We start from the raw sequence: 19,004 nt of genomic DNA on the forward strand, positions 1-19,004 counted from the left end.
GAATAGCTTTAAATAGCTTATACAGTAAATTTCAAAACAATGCTTTCATAGCATAGCAACTGCTAAATGAGTATGGCAACATAAAATATTTAAAATATATATTTTCTCAAACTACTTGTTACCATATGAGCAAAACATTAAACACAATCCCCCAAAACTGTATTTTCTAAAAAATAAAAAATAAACATTACATAACACCAATTTTAGAATTTAATCTCCCTTTTGAATGTCATGGCGAAGCATGCTGGGAAATCGAAATCACAACCCAGTTTCACTTATATTTAAATTTGCCTACTTGTATAACATAAAACAATGCAATGAAACAATTCAGATTACTTAAAATGTGTCCGTTTTGAGAACTCAAAAAAATAAAGTTTTAAATACTTATAAAAGTGGATTTGTTTGAAATAATTGGTTTAATTTAAGTTGGCTCTACCAATAAATGATTTGAAAATAGTGAGAATTGGACCCAAAGTGTGACATTTTTTATCACAATACTTTGATTATGAAGAATTTGAAATAGAATGTCTTTACTGTCACTTTTATATATTTAATACTGGTAATCCTTGCTATTTAATTTTAATTTTATTAACATTTTTATTTTGAACTTATATTTTATGCCAACTCTTAATTTATTCCACTTTGTCTGCTGGTGAAGTTAAAACCAGTTTAAAGGAAATAAAAAGACAAATCTTCAAAATCGAACATGAAATGGAGTGTCTCATTCGGCATACAAGTAATTGTCAACAACTCCAAACTCTCTCTGTACATGGATCAGCAATTACACAATGAATCACAGGATATTACAATCCACTGTGCCCACTTTGGCTCAAATTAAAAACCTCTTTCGCCTTCAGAACTAATGTATCCTACCTGTAAATAAGCCAAGTATAATAGATCCAAGTAAATGTGTCAGAGTTATTTCTAGGCTTTGAATATGTACATGCAGAGAAAGGTTGTTCACAGTAAACTGCACAGTAGACAGCTGCTAAAAAATATTAGGTTTATAATCATGCATTGTGATTTGTTTTATCTTATCTCACTGTGTGCATGTGATTCTTGCTAAATATGTTTTGTTAATTATGGTGGCAAAATTCTCAGGATGTCACAAAGTCATCTCATCATTATTCTTATGGAAGTGTCATCAGGTTGATGGCTTCAATATGCTCCGCGTTTTCTAAGTAATGCATGTGAAAAGATTCAGGGAACTGTCCACCCACGAGTCTGCCCTCTGCCCGGAAATTATAGACCTTAGACACATGAGCTTGAGCCACGAAAATCTGTGGAAAGACTGTGGGAGTTTGGGGAAATGCTTTTTGCTGAATGTTAAAGTGCATGCCTAGAGCAAAATTGCTCAGAGGATGTTTTTTTCATATCTCAGGAGACTTAAATGACCTCTCAAATTTCATATCAATCAAAAATTAAAGGGTGCTTGGTGCGACCTCCACTGGTGCTTTTGATGTGTGATGATCGCAGACTTTGGTCTCTAAAATTCAAGCAAGGTGACTGGGGTACTTTTGTCAAGAGGGAAATCTAAGAAGCAGGAGAATTAAGAATTAAGCTCACTTTTAAAAGAAATTGAGACATTAAAGATTTTTATTTTTTCTTATATAAATTTTATTTTTACTGTTGTTGTGTTTCCACTGTGATTTACAATGGCAAAACAACTTGTTTTTGGCGAAAATTGAAAAATAAAAGCACAACTATGCAAACTGCTAAATGCCATGACAACCAATAGTTGTGAAGACAATGGAACTGACAAGATCAGACTTGGGTCAAATTAATGAACAGGTAATTAAATTTAAGGTGCTGTATGTTATTTTTGGGCTGTACTAAAGCACAAAAATATCATAATATGTTTAGAGAGATTTAGAAAACTCGCTAAGTACCGGTTTCTCCGTAAAGACAGTGCTAGAGCTAGTTATTCTACCTAAAACGTGTGTTCTGTGTCGGAATGTCTGTTTTTGTTTTGTTCTGTTAGATTCTGCCCATTGTCAATTTACCCAGTATTGACTCCCTGGATTGCCATTTGGCAGAAAACACAGCAAACAAACTTGGTCAGAGTTTGCAGATTCTACTAGACGTGGACAGTAACTTTCCATCTGACATCCATCATAGTCGGATGGATGTCCGTCATGGACATCGGTCTTTCGGATGAGACATTACACAGAGGTCCCGACTCTTTGTGGTCGTTAAAAATCCCAATAGGGATATCCGTTAAAAAAGAATAGGGGTGTAACCCCGGCATCCTGGCCAGATTTTCCCATTGGCCCCTGTCCATCATGGCCCCTAATAATAATGATTGGCTTAATCACTCTGTCTCCTCTCCACCAATCAGCTGGTGTGTGGTGAGCGTTCTGACCCAATATGGCTGCTGTCGCATCATCCAGGTGGGTGCTGCACATTGGTGGTGGTTGAGGAGATTCCCCCCTTCTATGTAAAGCGCTTTGAGTGCCTAGAAAAGCGCTATATAAATGTAACAAATTAGTAGTAGTAGTAGTACCTAAATGCATTTACTTAAGTAATCTCCTTAAGTACACTTTTTGAGTATCTGTACTTTTCTTGAGTGTTATTCTTTTCTTGAAACTTATGACTTTAACTTCGCAACATTTGAAAGACCAATATCGTATTTTTTTACTCCACTACACTTCTATCAGTCCTCTAAGTCGAAAGTCGTTTCTGTGTAGCAGTTTTAAAAGTCAGTGAAGGATTTTTTCTTCTTTAAAACAGGATTTTTTGCTCTTGTAAGGACAAATTTCCCAGTATTTTTTGAACACTGATTAGTTGATGGCAAAATAGAAGACGATTCCTCGGTGTACACGGCCATCCTTAAAAATTATGTTTCAGTCCTCTGAAAAGATTAAAGAATAGTTTTGTTTTAAATGTTTGCTTTGTTTGCCTAAAACGAACAAGCCTTCAAAACATAGCCTTCAAAAACTTACCGTATGTAAACTTTTCATTTCTGATGAAAGCTTGAAATGGAAATTTTCTGTGTCTTTGGAGCCAAAGTTTCAGTATGAATTTTGTTAACGAATAATTTTCATCAACGACATTTTCTCACTGACGTAAATAAAACGACAACTAAATAAAACCAGTTTTTGATCCCAAAAATCTCAACTAAATAAAACAGAGACGAAAATGTTGGGGAGGGATGATTTGGGAAGAGATCCATTCAGAAATGATGATCTGTGTGAGATGCACACATTTGAATTATAACATGCTGATCTACCCAGCGGAACATAAGCTGGCATACACTTTCTGCATGTCTCATAAAACATTTAAAAATGTAAAAGTCTGAGAAACAGAGAGAACTGCAGACATATGGATGAATCTAAAAATGCATTATGATGCGAAAGAGAGCTGAGATCAGTCTGGTTTACTGTGTGCACACAGAAAGCTGCCTCTCAGATGCCAGAGCACGAGTACTGAACAGACCTCACTTTCATGTCTTTTTGCACTTGAACAGACCAATAAACACAAAATGGTGTCAAAATGTCAGTTTTGGCCAGTATTCATGTAAGCACAGTTGATTATGTCTTAAGTGAACGTAAACAACTGAGAGAATATCAGATGTGTGTCAATGTATTGGATCTGTGCATTTGGCCCAAAACTGACAGCAGAGCTTTGTAACTTTTAAAAAAGTATTAAAATGAGTTCAAAGTAGTTGGATGGAGCATTCTTAATTCATACAAAAATGCAACAATAATACATTTGACATAAAAAAAATTTAATTAAAGTACAAATCTGTTTTTACAGCTTTCACTTGTAACAGTAATATCAGCCGGATCTCACAAAAAATGCGTATAAATAGTACGAGTGTGCAATGTCGTGGAATGTATACGGCAAAACTCATTTTGGCGTGCATATGATACGCTGTTTTTTTGCGTGCATATGATATGCATTTTATGGTGTATTATACATACGAACCCCCCACCCCACCACCCTAAACCTACCCAAGAGAGCGTGTCATATATACGCTATAAAGTGCGTATCATATGCACGCGAAAAACAGCGTATCATATGCACGCCAAAATGAGTTTTGGTGTACATTCCATGACATTGCACACTCGTACTATTTATACGCATTTATGTGTGATCGGGTTGGTAATATTTGACCAGTAGTAGCCTACTTTGACTTTTACTCAAGTAATGGAGTAAAACTCTGGATTCTACCCAACCTAAAAAGCCTCAGCTTCCATCTAAAAAGCTCTATGTTCATATGCAGATTAAAATGCAGATAAATCAACTCATCAACTTACAGCGTAAGGTTCAATTGCCTTCCATTGTCCATTGCGTCCATTTTCAGGGAGTAGTGCACTATAGTAAAGCAATACTTTAAAAAGTAGGCTAACTTGCCCCAACATTGTCTAGAGAAGATATCTTCTTTGAACTTGATTGTCGTGTTTTTAGAATGATGTGTTGTGCAAGATGCTGCAAAGTACTCGAGAGCAATGGTCAAGCAAGTCTCTCTAGCATGATTTTACATAAAAACAGCAGTTGAATGCAAAAAGAAAATGCATTCTGTGTAAACAGGGCTATTAAATATGTTTTGTACATTTTCTTATATAAATTTTGAAAATATTTTTAGCCATGGCAGTGGCAGCGGGTGAGTGTAGTGCAGTGGATGAGCAGCAGAGGGGGCGGAAAAGAGAGTTAATGCCGTCAAATGTGAATCATCTGATAAAAAGCCTCAGGGAAAGTGATGGACAGTTCATGATGTATGAGACTTAAATTATGCAAAATGCATGTGTGATGACTGCAGACGATTCAGATCAGCTCAGGGGAGAAAATAGGCAGAAAGTTGAATTTGATTTTATATGAGAGAAATAAATGTATTTTATAAATGTTCTACAAAACAGTGTAATTTACTGTAAGATTACTTATTGTAATGTATAGCTGTCACACTGCACCACTCTGGTACTTTGTGCTCCCGGTCGAAAACATGCAGCTTCAATCATTCATAAATATGCCATAAAATAGTTCAAGTTAAGTGCTATTACTCTATATCTTGGTAAAAAGGACTGACAGTAACAAGAGCTGATCAAATCTCTTAGTACAAATGGAGTTTTGAGGCAGCGTGTGGATTTTTTAGGCACAGTTCACATTGACGGCACAATGTGAGCCTGCTGTTGCAATTTCAACGCTGCTTTATCACATCCTATGTATGGTGTGAATTCAGAGAAAGAAATTGCCTTTATCATTTTTGTCAGATGTTCTACAGATATGAACCTGCTCATTTATAGCTACACGTGAGACCATGTGTACTTTATGTGAACAAAAAGGAAGATTTTCTACTCACATAAGCATTTTTGTGGGTTTGTGGGTTGTTATATTTCTCTATTAAAGTGATAGTTCACACACAAATGAAAAAACTGTCATCATTTACTCACTCTTATGTTCTTCCAAACCTGAGACCTTTAAAGTTTAAAGTCCAATGTTGTTTTCGGATACCACTGATTTTCATGATGTGCAAACAAATAAATTATAAGATTCTTCAAAATATCTTCCTTTGCCTTTCATTAAAAGGTATACAATTAAGAGGGTGTGTAAATTATTAATTTACTGCTTCTTCTTTTTTTTTTTTTTGAATGGCATGCCCTGCACACTTTCCTTTCCTTTCCAATTCTTTTGAACAAAAAATAACTTTCTTCCCTTTTGGAACTGAACCTTTCAACGGCATGCTTTCCTTTTCTCTTCTCTTCTGTCTATCTAGGGCAGGTCGTTGTTTAACCGTTTGATCAGCTGACTGCGTGTCTCCTCCCACGAGCTCAAATCTCATTAAAGCGTGCAGTTCATCTCTCTCCTCCAACAATCTTCTCTTCACTCTCCTTTCTTTACCTTTTTCTTTCTCGTTCCCTCATTCTTGATCCTCGCTGTATCCAGGACATTACAGTCTCCACAATGCACTCGATTTTGGGGAGAGGACTTTGAAAATGAGAATGTATTCCGGGAAGCTGAGGGGTGACAGAAAAAGATGCAGGACAGTTTTATTGTGTTACATGGTTGTCAGGGGGGTTAAAAGGGATAATTCGCCCAAAATGTGTCATTTACTCAAGCTGTTCCAAACCTGTATGAGTTTCTTTCTTCTGATGAACACACAAAAATATATATTTTGAAGAATGTTGGTAACGAGACAGTTGCTATTGATTTCTATAATAGGAAAAAATACTATGGAATTTAGTCAACTGTCTGGTTACCAACATTCTTCAAAATATCTTTAACTAATATCTAATAACTCATACAGGTTTGGAACAACTTAAGGGTGAGTAAATTATGACAGAATTTTCATTTTGGGGTGAAAAATCCCTTTAAAGAAAGAGAAAGGCAGACAGAGAGAGAGAGAGAGGGAGAAAAGAAAGTCTGTTGCCCTGTTTTTGTCTAGATCTTTTGTCACAAGCTCTGTCAGCCGTCACAGGAATGAAACATTTTGTGACAGAACAGCACTAATGACAGAGCTCTCTTTGAGGTGATTCCCTCCGTCTTTCTCTCTTCACGTCTGTCAGGTTTCTCTCTCTCTCGTTCTCTCTCTCTCTATCTCTCTGAAAGCCTGTCAAAACAAACAATAATCACGACAATACATGATATGTGTGTTTTTATTCTGACTGATATCCTAATTAGCTGCTGTCCTAATAAACCACAAGCCCAGGTCGTGTTTACTGCTTTAAATCCCATGATTGACAGGAGCTATGTATCTCACTGATTTTTTTAGCATGCCATTTTGTTTTTCAATCAAACCCGTCACAGCCAAAAAGATAGAAGAGTTCTGAGCAAGGAGGAAGGCTTGAACTTTGAATAATGAGACAACCGTGGACAGATCATTCACAAACATCAGGAAGCACTCAGGAACTGATTTGTTACCTATTGATCTGATTTAGATGCTGAAATGTCACAGGTTGCTGTGTACAGACGGTGTGTGTCGGGGTAGTTGAAGAGGCGTCATGATCTCCAGAGCAATTTCCGAATTTCATCATAGCTCTGCCCTTACAATGAGTTTGTTCACACTACCATCTGCTGGTCTTAAGCGGTACCAATTGTGCTGTACATTGCCGTGCTGGCTGTCAGATTCTTAAATAATGCAATCTCAGAATCAAGATGTTTATGATAAGGATGAATGTTAAGTAAGTTAAACCTCCCAAAACTATAAACCTTGCAAGGCACTTATTGTTTGAATACTGTCTATACAGACAGATTTACAGACAATAGACAAAAAAACAGATGATAGATAGACAGATGATATATAACGACATAGATAGATAGTATGTCTAAAATCTGTCAATCTATCATCTGACATACAGATAAACAGGCAACAGACAGGCAGAAAATCTATCTATTTATCTGTGTCTGTCTATAACTATGGTCTGCCTGTCCATCTAACTGTAAGATGGATGGATGGATGGATAGATAGATAGATAGATAGATAGATAGATAGATAGATAGATAGATAGATAGATAGATAGATAGATAGATAGATAGATAGATAGATAGATAGATAGATAGATAGACAGACAGACAGACAGACAGACAGACAGACAGACAGACAGACAGACAGACAGACAGACAGACAGACAGACAGACAGACAGACAGACAGACAGACAGACAGACAGACAGACAGACAGACAGGTTTTTTCAGTATGGGTGAATCTAATCTATTCCTGACAGCTGGGTTCTATAGCTTCTCCATCAGTCCATTCTGATTGTCCATGAGATGGGTCACATGACTGTCCTCCTCCCCCCAGATTGCTCTTCTCAAAGTGGACAACACAAATCCTGTAGACCTCCAGCAAAACAATGAGGATGTTCTTGCATGTGAAGAAGATCATCAGCTGGTTCAGAACATTCTCACGTATCAAGAGGTAGAGACGGTAAATTAGGAAAGGTCCATCCTGCAGACCCACCGTTAGCAGAAGGCTCCAGACTTCACTAGAGCAGCAGGAAACGGTCCAGCCAGCTCGCCCATGCTGGGCAGCCTCTGGATCTGGCTGATCGTCCTCTTGGATCTTGGGACGGCTTGTCTGGGTAAGAACAAGAGGAAACTGCATCAAGGCCCAGGAGAACAAACTTAGCCCAACAATGATAACAGCCTTTTTGGTCTTCACTTGTGGCTCCTTAAAAGTATCAAAGATGTCCAGGATATCAGCACCAAGCCCCACGTAAACCATGAGGAGCTGAGATAGCTGGTCACGTGACATGTCCCCCTTCGGCATCAGCCAGCGGCCCAGAACCAAAACGATCAACATGGTCTGCTCCAGAGCCTCCACCCAGTTCTCAGGATCAAGTTCCGCCAACCCCTGTCTCACACACACACACACACAAATAGGCTAATCACCATGGTAACAGACCAGACAGCGGGAGCACACAGCGAGACTGTGATAATTTGAAAGGATGAATCAAAAATGTTGTTAAGATATTATTGCAATACCAGATTAAATAAAAAAAAAATCAAACAGTTTATAAGAAAAAAGTATTGCTTTGACTCATTGGAGTGCCTGAACAAAAGATCCATTGGAGGATTACCTTAATGAAATAAGACAACTGAGATGATATAGTTTCCCTAAAAAGCTTTTCAGTAAAATTACTGATTAATATTTGCAGCATATTCTTACAAAATATCATGTGAGCTTTACACCCACCTGATCTCAAGACAAAAGAAAATATCACAGTCATCAATATTAAAACTATTCGGATCCAAAGCTCAAAGCTGCCAAGAGGATATGGAGGTAAAGTCTGAACTTTTAAAAACAAGTTACAATAATGCAACAGCATTATATGCAACATATTAAAGCCGGGATGTAAAAAAATAAAAAATAAAAAAATAAAAATAGATAGATAGATAGATAGATAGATAGATAGATAGATAGATAGATAGATAGATAGATAGATAGATAGATAGATAGATAGATAGATAGATAGATAGATAGATAGATAGATAGATAGATAGATAGATAGATAGATAGATAGATAGATAGATAGAGATTACTTTGACAGAGCCTAACAAACCCAGCAATGGTAGTATTTAGGACACATAACTGCGCATTATTAAAGGGGTGATGAATTGAGAAATCAGCTTTCCCTTGAGCTTTTGATATATAAAAGGTAATGGTAATATAAGAATATCCTGTACGTTTCAGAGCTGAAAACTTCCTTTTTAGTCAAAGAAAAGCTTTTATAGACACCAGGCCCAGAAAACGATCATGTGCGCATCTTGACGTGATCTTTTGCACAACACCGCCTCTACAGAATGTCTAATTCAGTAGCCCCGCCCACCAACTCATGGGGCTGTTTGGATCGCGCTAGCCATCAGCAATAAACATGCCGAAGAAGATAGCAAGATATTGCGCTATTCCTGGTTGTGGTAGAACACAGTCGTTGCATACGCTTCCTTTGGATCATAATATTAGGAATGTGTGATACTTCATTTCACTGTGGAATCGTTTGTAAACAAGTCTCAGGTTGAGCTGGATTTGCAGACTTATTGAGATTAAAACACAATGCTGTGCCTTCTATATTGGATCCGACAGGAATGCTGCAACACACTTATTATAAAAAAAATTGTAATAGTAGCCCAGGGGCTATGTGTTTTCCAGACGGGATACCAAAACGTAAGCAAAACGAGCCTCAAAACCAGTGTAGAAAATATCTTATTTTTGAATGTAAAAACCACACGAACGTCATTAGTTGACCTCAGAAAGCAGTATAAAAAAATAAAAAAGCCAGTGCATGACGCCTTTAAGAATAAAATTCTTATTCATTCTTGTAAATTAACAAATTAATATTATTATTGTTGTTGGCACTGTGTAATATCATTCTTCACTGCACCCATGGTACGGCAGCAAAGTTCCTTGATTATTACACAGGAATGAGAGTATAGTTCCCAGGCATATCGGCCTATAAAATCGCAACTTTTCATTTTCCCTCAGTCTAAGAACACGATGTAACTATACACATCACAACATGTAAATAGGAAAATGTTGGTGTTATTTTGTCACTTATTGAGCAGTAGGCAAGATGGAGCCATTTATCTCCAGTCTTTGTGCTAAGCTAGGCTAGCGGTGGGTGCGTCAGACACCACAGAGTTATGGCATGCACAGAGATGAGAATGGTATGCATGGACTTATCTAACTCCTAACGAGATACGGTAAATAAACTAAAGTCCCAAAAAGTCGGTGTGTTCTTTTAAGATATATCTGTGCAAGTTTCTTTCAGTTAAAACAGCTCCAACATGCATTTTGGTCTGGGACTAGGGGTTAAACCTTTATCTGTGAAACCAGTGAAAGTTGTGATAAAATATCTGAGAACTTTTACTTAATTCTTATGAAAAAAAAATGTTTTGAATTTTTTTTTTCATAAAAAGATTCTAATCTGGATTCTAATCCTGGATGAAGTTATTGGACATGCTTCATTGCCTGTTGCCTTTATACTTTTAGAGTTTTGCAGTGAAGACGTTTAAAAATCTGTGTCTGAATTTTTCTCTACAGGCCCTAATAACTCCATTAGACACGAGTCAGTGTTACAGGGAACCAACATGTTCAGATCCGTGGTGGTGTGGTTATGTGTGGGCTTGTGATTTTTGTACACTTCACACAGGTCAAAGGTGAAACTGAGCTCTCTACCACTCTTAATCTATCAATCTTCAACATTAATCTTTTCTTTCCCCAGAATTGCAGACATTTTACAGGAAACAGTCTGCTTTCCAGGCATGAATCAATTTCCATCTGAGCATTTTATGTTTATTGCTTTACCAGAAATATAAGTACTGAAACATCCAATGAGAGAGAGAGAGAGAGAGAGAGAGAGAGACAGAGAGAGAGAGAGAGAGAGAGAGAGAGAGAGAGAGAGAGAGAGAGAGAGAGAGAGAGAGAGAGAGAGAGAGAGAGAGAGAGAGAGAGAGAGAGAGAGAGAGAGAGAGAGAGAGAGAGAGAGAGATTCTAAGTGATTTTGTTCAAAGCTGAACATATTTTTACTGATGAACTCTGGGTTTTATTTTTAACGATTGCTTTCCACCCACCATTGTTAGCGGGATCTGGGAGAAGAATTGTTGGTCAGAGTTTGTGCTCGAGTTGATGGGCAGATTGGACTGTAGGAGGTTCAGTTCCAGGAACCAGACTGATGGAATCACGGTGCTCAGATACAGAAACACCATAGGTGAAAACCTGCAGAAGAGTGGAACAAACATCACATTAGTGAATGGATACATTTTGCTTACTTTACTTTTCTACTTACAGTGAGAAAAATAAGTATTTGAACACAATACTATTTTGCAAGTTTTCCCACTTGGAAATCATGGACGGGTCTGAAATTGTCATCGTAGATAGATGCATGTCTACTGTGAGAGACATAATCTATAAAAAAAATCCAGAAATCACAATATTTGATTTTTTATCTATTTATTTGCATGATGCAGCTGCATATAAGTGTTTGAACACCTGTCTATCAGCTAAGAGTTCTGACCCTCAAAGACCTGTTAGTCTGCCTTTAAAATGTCCACCTCCACTTAATTTATTATCCTAAATTAGATGCACCTGTGTGAGGTTGTTAGCTGCATAAAGACACCTGTCCACCCCATACAACCAGTAAGAATCCAACTACTAACATGGCCAAGACCAAAGAGCTGTCCAAAGACATGAGACAAAATTGTACACCTCCACAAGGCTGGAAAGGGCTAAACATGACTGTCAGTCTCCCCCGGACTGGGGCTCAATGATCCTAAGAAAGGGGAGAAATCAGCCCAGAACTACACGGGAGGAGCTGGTCAATGACCTGAATGAGCTGGGACCACCGTTTCCAGGGTTACTATTGGTAATACACTAAGACGTCATGGTTTGAAATCATGCATGGCACGGAAGTTTACCCTGCTTAAACCAGCACATGTCCAGGCCCGTCTTAAGTTTCCCAATGACCATTACGATGATCCAGAGTCATGGGAGAAAGTCATGTGGTCAGATGAGACCAAAACTTTTTGGTCATAATTCCACTAAACGTGTTTGAAGGAAGAAGAATGTCAGAAGATGAGTACCATCCCAAGAACACCATCCCTACTGTGAAGCATGGGGTGGTAGCATCCTGCTTTGGGGTGTTTTTCTGCACATGGGACAGGGGCCATGTATTGCAAGATTTTGGGGAACAACCTCCTTCCCTCAATTAGAGCATTTAAGATGGGTCGAAGCTGGGTCTTCCAACATGACAATGACCCGAAGCACACAGCCAGGATAACCAAGGAGTGGCTCTGTAAGAAGCATATCAAGGTTCTGGCGTGGCCTAGCCAGTCTCCAGACCTAAACCCAATAGAGAAACTTTGGAGGGCGATCAAGCTCTATGTTTCTAAGCAACAGGTCAGAAACCTGACTGATCTAGAGAAGATCTGTGTGGAGGAGTGGGCCAAAATCCCTCCTGCAGTGTGTGCAAACCTGGTGAAAAACTACAGGAAACGTTTGACCTCTGTAATTGCGAACAAAGGCTACTGTACCAAATATTAACATTGACTTTCTCAGGTGTTCAAATACGTATTTGCAGCTGTATCATACAAAAAAATAGTTAAAAAACCATACATTGTGATTTCTGGATTTTAAAAAAAAAAGCTCTCAAAGTGAACATGCACCTACGATGACAATTTCAGACCCCTCCATGATGTCTAAGTAGGAAAACTTGCAAAATAGCAGGGTGTTCAAATACTTATTTTCACTGTATAAAGCCACGAAGTAGTTCTATGCGTGTCAGATGCATCTGATTGGGTGGTAAAGATGGGTCACACTACAGAGCCCAGTTCTGCAGGCACATCAGCCCAATGCAGACTGCAAATTATTCCCATTAGCTATGCAAATCCCCATTGACACAGGCAAGCCTCTCTAAAGAGCACTGAGACTTCAAAGTGTAGTGTGCAGGAGAGAGATAGTATGCATAGAAAAGTACTACGGCAGAGAAAGAGAGTTAGAAAGGTTCAGATGGAGATCATGGTAGAGTGAAGGGGATGGTGAGAAAGATGAAGGGAGGGAGGATGTTCTCAGCAGGTCCTCCATCCATGTCAGTGGGAGGGTAGAGTCTCATTAATAACTGTTTCTAGTACAGCAATCTCAATGTACATACTTTTCTCAAAATCTGTCCGAACGTGACCATGTGCTGCTCTGCGTGAATGCAAAGGTGGCAAAGGCAAAGGTTGTTTTTCTCCGTCACTGAGTTGAGAAAAGGGTTATTTTTATCACCCGTCCCCGCTAGACAGACTGAAGTGCAGAGCTTGAAGAAACGAGAATGTAATTCCTCACGTTCTCGTTAGCGTTAATCATGGCACCCTGCTTCTAAGCCCCATGTCTTTTTATACCAGAACGTGGCAAAGTGAAGTTATTTTAAAAAGGCAAAACAGATTCTCTTTTTTCTTAGAGTGTTAAGACAATTGGCAAGGCTATTTTTGCCAAACACAACATGTCCTACACAGTCAGTGAAGAGTCCTTAATAGGATAGTTAACCCAAAAAGTGAAATTGTTGGTCAGGTCTGAGACCTGAAAAATATGTTTATATCATTTTAAAGTGACTGCCTTGCTGTCAATATTCAGTATGTTTGCTTTCTGTATTTACACTTCACAAACGATGAGCATTAAGCAGCACAACTAAATTAAAACAGAAAACAGATATTTTAAATTGTAAAAATCTTTTACAGTATTACTGTTTTACTGTATTTTTGATCAAATAAACAGCCTTGGTGAACATAAGAGTTTTTTTAAATTACTTATTTTAAGTTAAATCTTACTGACACCATAGTTTTTAATGGCTTTTTTTTTCTGGGGGAAAAATATCTATTTTACATATATTTTATAAGAGTTCTATTTCTATATATGAGTTCTAAATAATATATCATTGCAAAAACAGTACAAAATGTTAAATAGAATTCTATTTTTCAGCAATATGCACTATTATTTATTTATGTAGAATTCAGCAAGAATTTCATTAACGTCAGGGTCATTGAATTATGTATATGATAGAACTATGATAGCATAAGTAACCTCACCATTTCCATTCTGCATTGCGTGTGTATTTGACTGTGATTGCCATCTCGACCCCGAGCAGGGCCACGCCCATCAGCAGCAGCCAATAGGAGGGCTCTCCTGTCACCTCCACCACCCGCCACACGGTCAGGACGCCATGCACCGCGAACAGGAAGCGACTCAGAAGAGCCAATAAGATGTTAAGAACCAGGCACATTGTACAATCAATGCAGACAGACCTGCAGGACAAATATTTTTTTCAATACGATGCATTTTTTTATCTATAAACTTAATCTATACACATACACCTAAAACATTATTTATAGAAGCATTAAGATTATTTTTGAATAAAATCATAAGTAGCCTAAATAATTAAATAAAATAAACATCTGAGTTTCTTATTGAATTCATTAGAATTGTACACCATTCATGTAACCTACGTAAACAAATGATCATATAATTTATACTCTGCCAATAAGACAACTTACCTGATTAATGCTTCTTTAAATGTCAATGCAGAGGTATAAAATTATATAAAACTTACTTTCAGTGGGTTCAGCAAAAGGATCCAGATTCAAATACTCAAGTGACTTTTAAAGAATATATTCCACTTGTTTTTACGGCTTACCAAAACAAAAGCTTCTAACATATCCCCAAACCTCTGTCTACCCCTTAGTTGGAGGCAGTCCTTTTTAACTGCAAACACAACTTATCCCCCCTGAGGTTTTAGGGACTTGAGTGGATGTGAACGGGTGTGTGTGTGTGTATATATCTTATGTTGATAAAAAGCAGTCTTTTGGGAAAGAGTAGGATGGATTGTGTGTGTGTGTGTGCCTGAGAGTGTGTTTGTGCACTTTGAGGTTATTGTGACTGAACATGTCACCGATAACACTTCCTGCTGCCCTATGATCATCCATTATGATGTCACCCTTAAGGGCCCCAAGAACAAAGTTATCTCCAATGAGGAGCCAGTCTTTTAGTCTGCATTTTCAGACACATTTTACACATACACACCCTGATTTCACCATGCCACAGTACTAGTACCACCCAAAATCATGGGCAGTGATAAGACACCCCCGCGGAATAACATGGGTAATGCAACCTTTACATCTGCCAAGGAATCACATGTAACTGAGAATGTTATTTAGATATTATTTTACGGTATCCTGAATCTGACAAAAGACACATTTTCAACAGTCACAATTCGCAGTCTTCATGTTTTGTATTGTTTAACTGCTTATAGGCTATGTAGTTCAATAACCACAAAAAACTGTGTGACTGTGTGTTTTTTTCTCCGTCAACTTGCCCAGTTCACACTAGACGATTTTAGCCCAACGATTAGAAGTAGGGTATCATAGGGATTCATAAACGACGATGGGCGTTGGTACACAAGAATCAATTGTTATATGTGTGGGCGACCACCGACGTCACGTCAGCAATGCTTCACTAGCATATGCTACATAAAGATACACAGCTTTCAAACATGCCGAAACGAAAGAGAGACAGTAGTATTGGTACAATGGAGGAAAGATTCGTGGAGTTGTGGCAGTACTCCTGCATTTATGATGTTTCCTCGAGGGACTAAGTTAACGTTATCAGAGGCGCTTTAACAACCCGGTGAGCACATTTATTTTTACAGGCAAATAATAAAATATTTTACCTCAAGTTCTATTTAATTGATTCCATATTGTCCTCCAATTCATTAATGTGTCAAAGGTCAGGTTCTTTCAATTTGGGGATTTTCTGATGATAAGACATCCAGTGCAAAACATGGTAACATCAGCCATTTTATTGTTTGCAAGCTCACAAAACTGCCAGTTGATAGTTAAAGATGGCAAGCAATAATTGGAAGCATCGAGCAAATTGCATAATCTGACTATCATACCAAACAAAAATATCATGTAGTCCGAACCTGGAATAAAATAAATATTCCAAACTGCAAACTTGGGTGTTTCCAAGCAAAACTGTCCTTTCCTTCCTAAATTAATACGTTTTTGAATGAATTGCCTGATGATTCAATGGCTCACTCACAAACACAGACTTGTTTTAATTATGGATTAATCCAGCGACTCGGTTTAGTAAATAATTCAGTGACTCACTCATTAGTCCTAGAGGTGCTTCCCAACACTCAAATGCTTCCTTGTCTCCTCCGTCCTCCAGCCTGCGACACAAAAACAGATCAAAGTTAGCCATCTTGAAGGACAACTCAATTCTTTAATGCATCATGAGACGACGAGGAGTGAGGAAGTTTCCAGAGCTATGAGCGAAGATGTATATCCTATGCAGAAGTCTTTCATTTTAAAAAACAATGAACCATACTGCCAGCAACTCGAGGCAATTGACATGCAAGAGGCGCTGGGGTCCTATCCAGGAGCCCGCGGCAGCATGTCCATTGCACATGGCACCCCAGCCCGTGGTGGAGGCATCTGTCGATTTAACAACAGGCCGGGAAACTCATTCTAAGGGCACCTGAGGTTCGACCACGGGGGGAAGGTCTGTAAGCAGGCCCGAGTCACTTGGACCCGGAGCGTGCCAGACTGCCATGCCTATCTCAGGACTCGATCGCGTGACCGCCGCCGCGGATGCCATATGCCCCAGGAGCCTCTGAAATAGTTTCTTGCCCTCGATCTGACGGAGGCAAGTCAGCAGTGACTGCGCTTTAGCTCGTAAGTCGATCTCCATACCGAGAAAAGAGATCCTCTGCACTGGGCAGAATTTGCTCTTCTTCCAGTTGACCCGAAGGCCCAGATGGGCTAGATGCTGGAGAACAAGATCACTGTGTTCGCACACCTGCTCCCAAGAGTGACTCAGTATGAGCCAGTCATCGAGATCAGTTCAGAATGCGAACCCCTTGTTGCTTGAGTGGCACAAGGGCTGCCTCGGCTATCTTGGTAAAAACGCGAGGGGACAGAGATAGCCCGAATGGGAGGAGCGCATACTGATATGCCCGCCCCTCGAACGCAAACCGTAGGAACGGCCTGTGTCGAGGAAGGATGGAACCATGGAAGTACGCGTCCTTCAGGTCGATCGCTGCAAACCAATCGGCTGGACGAACGCATTCGAAAAGGTGCTTCACTGTCAACATCCTGAACGGAAGCCTGTGAAGGGATCGGTTCAGGATGCGCAGGTCCAGGATTGGCTGTAACCCACCGGTTTTCTTGGGTACAATGAAGTAGGGGCTGTAAAACCCTGACTCCATCTCGGCTGGAGGGACAGGCTCGATTGCACCCTTTCGCCAGCAAGGTAGCAACCTCCGCACGCATGACAGGAGAATTGGGCCCCACCATGGCCCCACCATCGAAAGCAGGGAGGAGCCTGCACGAACTGAATCGCGTAGCCGAGCCTGATAGTCTTTGCGACCCAGCGGGACAGCCCTGGAAGCTGAAGCATTAGCCTGGCATTTTTTCGGGGCTGCGCACGAGGGGTGGGAGCTGCTGGGGGGCGCCCTCAGCGGCGAGCAGACTGAGACTGCGCGGGCGGCTGGGTGGAGGCAGCAGCTGTCCGCTGCGGCAGTATATGCTTTATAGCCTCAGTCTGCTTCTGGGCGGCTGAGAATTGTTGGGCGAAGCTCTCAACCACGCCACCGAATAGCCCACCCTGGGATATGGGGGTGTCGAGGAAGCGGGTTCACTCGCGGTCGCGCATATCAGCCAGGTTGAGTTATAGGTGTCTCTCCTGGACCACTGCTGTGGACATCACCTGACCCAGGGAGCGTGCAGTCACCTTCTTCGCCCGGAGGGCGAGGTCGGTGGCGGCACGCAGCTTATCTCTGAGCCCTGGATCAGCCCCACCCTCGTGCATGTCACACAGCAGCTTGGTCTGGTAGGCCTGAACAGTTGCCATGGCATGCAAAGAGGCAGCGCCCTGCCCCGCAGCTCAATTCACCACCAATGTTGATGTGAATCTACAGGTTTTGGAGGGGTGCTTAGGATCATCGCGCCAGGTCGAGGCACTCTGCGGACACAGTTGCATCGCAACAGAGGGGGGACCCCAGTGTACCCTCGAGCCGCAGCCCCATCGAAGGCGGTGAAGGCAGAGGAGGCCGCCGAACGGTCACGGGAAGACAATGGGGTTTTCCAGGACCGCGCAAGCTCCTCATGCACTTCCGGGAAGAAAGGAATTGGGGCGACGGCCGGGCAGGTGTCCTGACCCGCCACCCCCAAAAACCAATCATCCAGCCTTGAGCGCTCGGGTCGGGGTGGAGGTTTCACTCCAGCCCGACGCTCGCCACTGCCCGGGAAAGCATGGCTGTCAACTCTGGGTCCGACTCGGGCAATGCTGCAACACCTGGAGGCGGCAGCACAGCCCAATTATCATCCTCAGAGGACTCTAGCCCACATTGTGATGCGGCGGCCGACATCTCCTCGTCATCCGAGTCGCCAAACGCGACAGTCGGGACGGCCATGGCCGGCACCGCTGCAAACGCTTGGCGGGTTCAGTGCATCAGAGGGGGGTGTGGGCCCCGTGGGCCAAGGCATAAGCGTCAGGGCTTTATTCCACACCGTCACCCTCGGGTCACCCTGACCATGTAGAGACGTCAGATCGGGGTGTGGTAGAGGGGACTCTCCCTCCGGCGGCCGCACGGAGTTCACTGAGTCTTGACCGTAACACCGAGATGGCCATGTTCCCCCAGTGGGAACATGACTCATCCACTAACGCTGCCTGAGCGTGCTGAAAGCCCAAACACGTCAGACAGTGATGGTGCCCATCAGATGGCGAAAGAGATCGGCCGCACCCAGAAGCACATGGGCGAGACATCCTGAAAAGGACGTGCCACGTGTGAGCTCTTTTTGTGAGAGGAAAACCTTGCAGTTGATGCCGAAGCGCCCAGGGAACCGCACACCAGCTGGATAGCGGTCCACAAATCAGCAGGCAGGAAGTATGCGATCGTGTTACACCAACACCGACTGGAAGGCTGCTCTTCTCGAAGAAGCTGACAGAGTCCCAGAAGGCTTTGTGGATTGAAGAGTGTATGTGCTCTTGGCTCCAAAGCAGAAACATAATGCAATCATGCCAGCGACTTACTGTTT

General features: G+C 40.9%; 1 protein-coding gene across 1 annotated transcript; it reads right to left on the minus strand.

The window, feature by feature from the left end:
* Positions 1 to 7,563: 7,563 nt before the first annotated feature.
* Positions 7,564 to 16,238, minus strand: LOC137038226 (transmembrane protein 26). The gene is made up of 4 exons (XM_067412693.1): positions 16,074 to 16,238; positions 13,998 to 14,213; positions 11,007 to 11,151; positions 7,564 to 8,289 (listed from the first exon to the last, which is right to left on the minus strand). Exons 2-4 carry the CDS (start codon positions 14,189 to 14,191, stop codon positions 7,648 to 7,650), a joined length of 981 nt encoding a protein of 326 aa, XP_067268794.1. The 5' UTR covers positions 14,192 to 14,213; positions 16,074 to 16,238; the 3' UTR covers positions 7,564 to 7,647.
* Between the last annotated feature and the right edge of the window lie 2,766 nt (positions 16,239 to 19,004).

Source organism: Pseudorasbora parva, chromosome 13 (genome assembly GCF_024679245.1).
Source record: "Pseudorasbora parva isolate DD20220531a chromosome 13, ASM2467924v1, whole genome shotgun sequence".
Lineage (NCBI taxonomy): Eukaryota > Metazoa > Chordata > Actinopteri > Cypriniformes > Gobionidae > Pseudorasbora > Pseudorasbora parva.

Coding starts and splice junctions, on each gene's coding strand:
- LOC137038226 (XM_067412693.1), bottom strand. CDS start 14,191: ATGTGCCTGGTTCTTAACATCTTATTGGCTCTTCTGAGTCGCTTCCTG. Junction 11,152..13,997: donor CGCAATGCAGAATGGAAATG/GTGAGGTTACTT, acceptor ACTCTTCTGCAG/GTTTTCACCTATGGTGTTTC. Junction 8,290..11,006: donor CCCAGATCCCGCTAACAATG/GTGGGTGGAAAG, acceptor TGTGTGAGACAG/GGGTTGGCGGAACTTGATCC.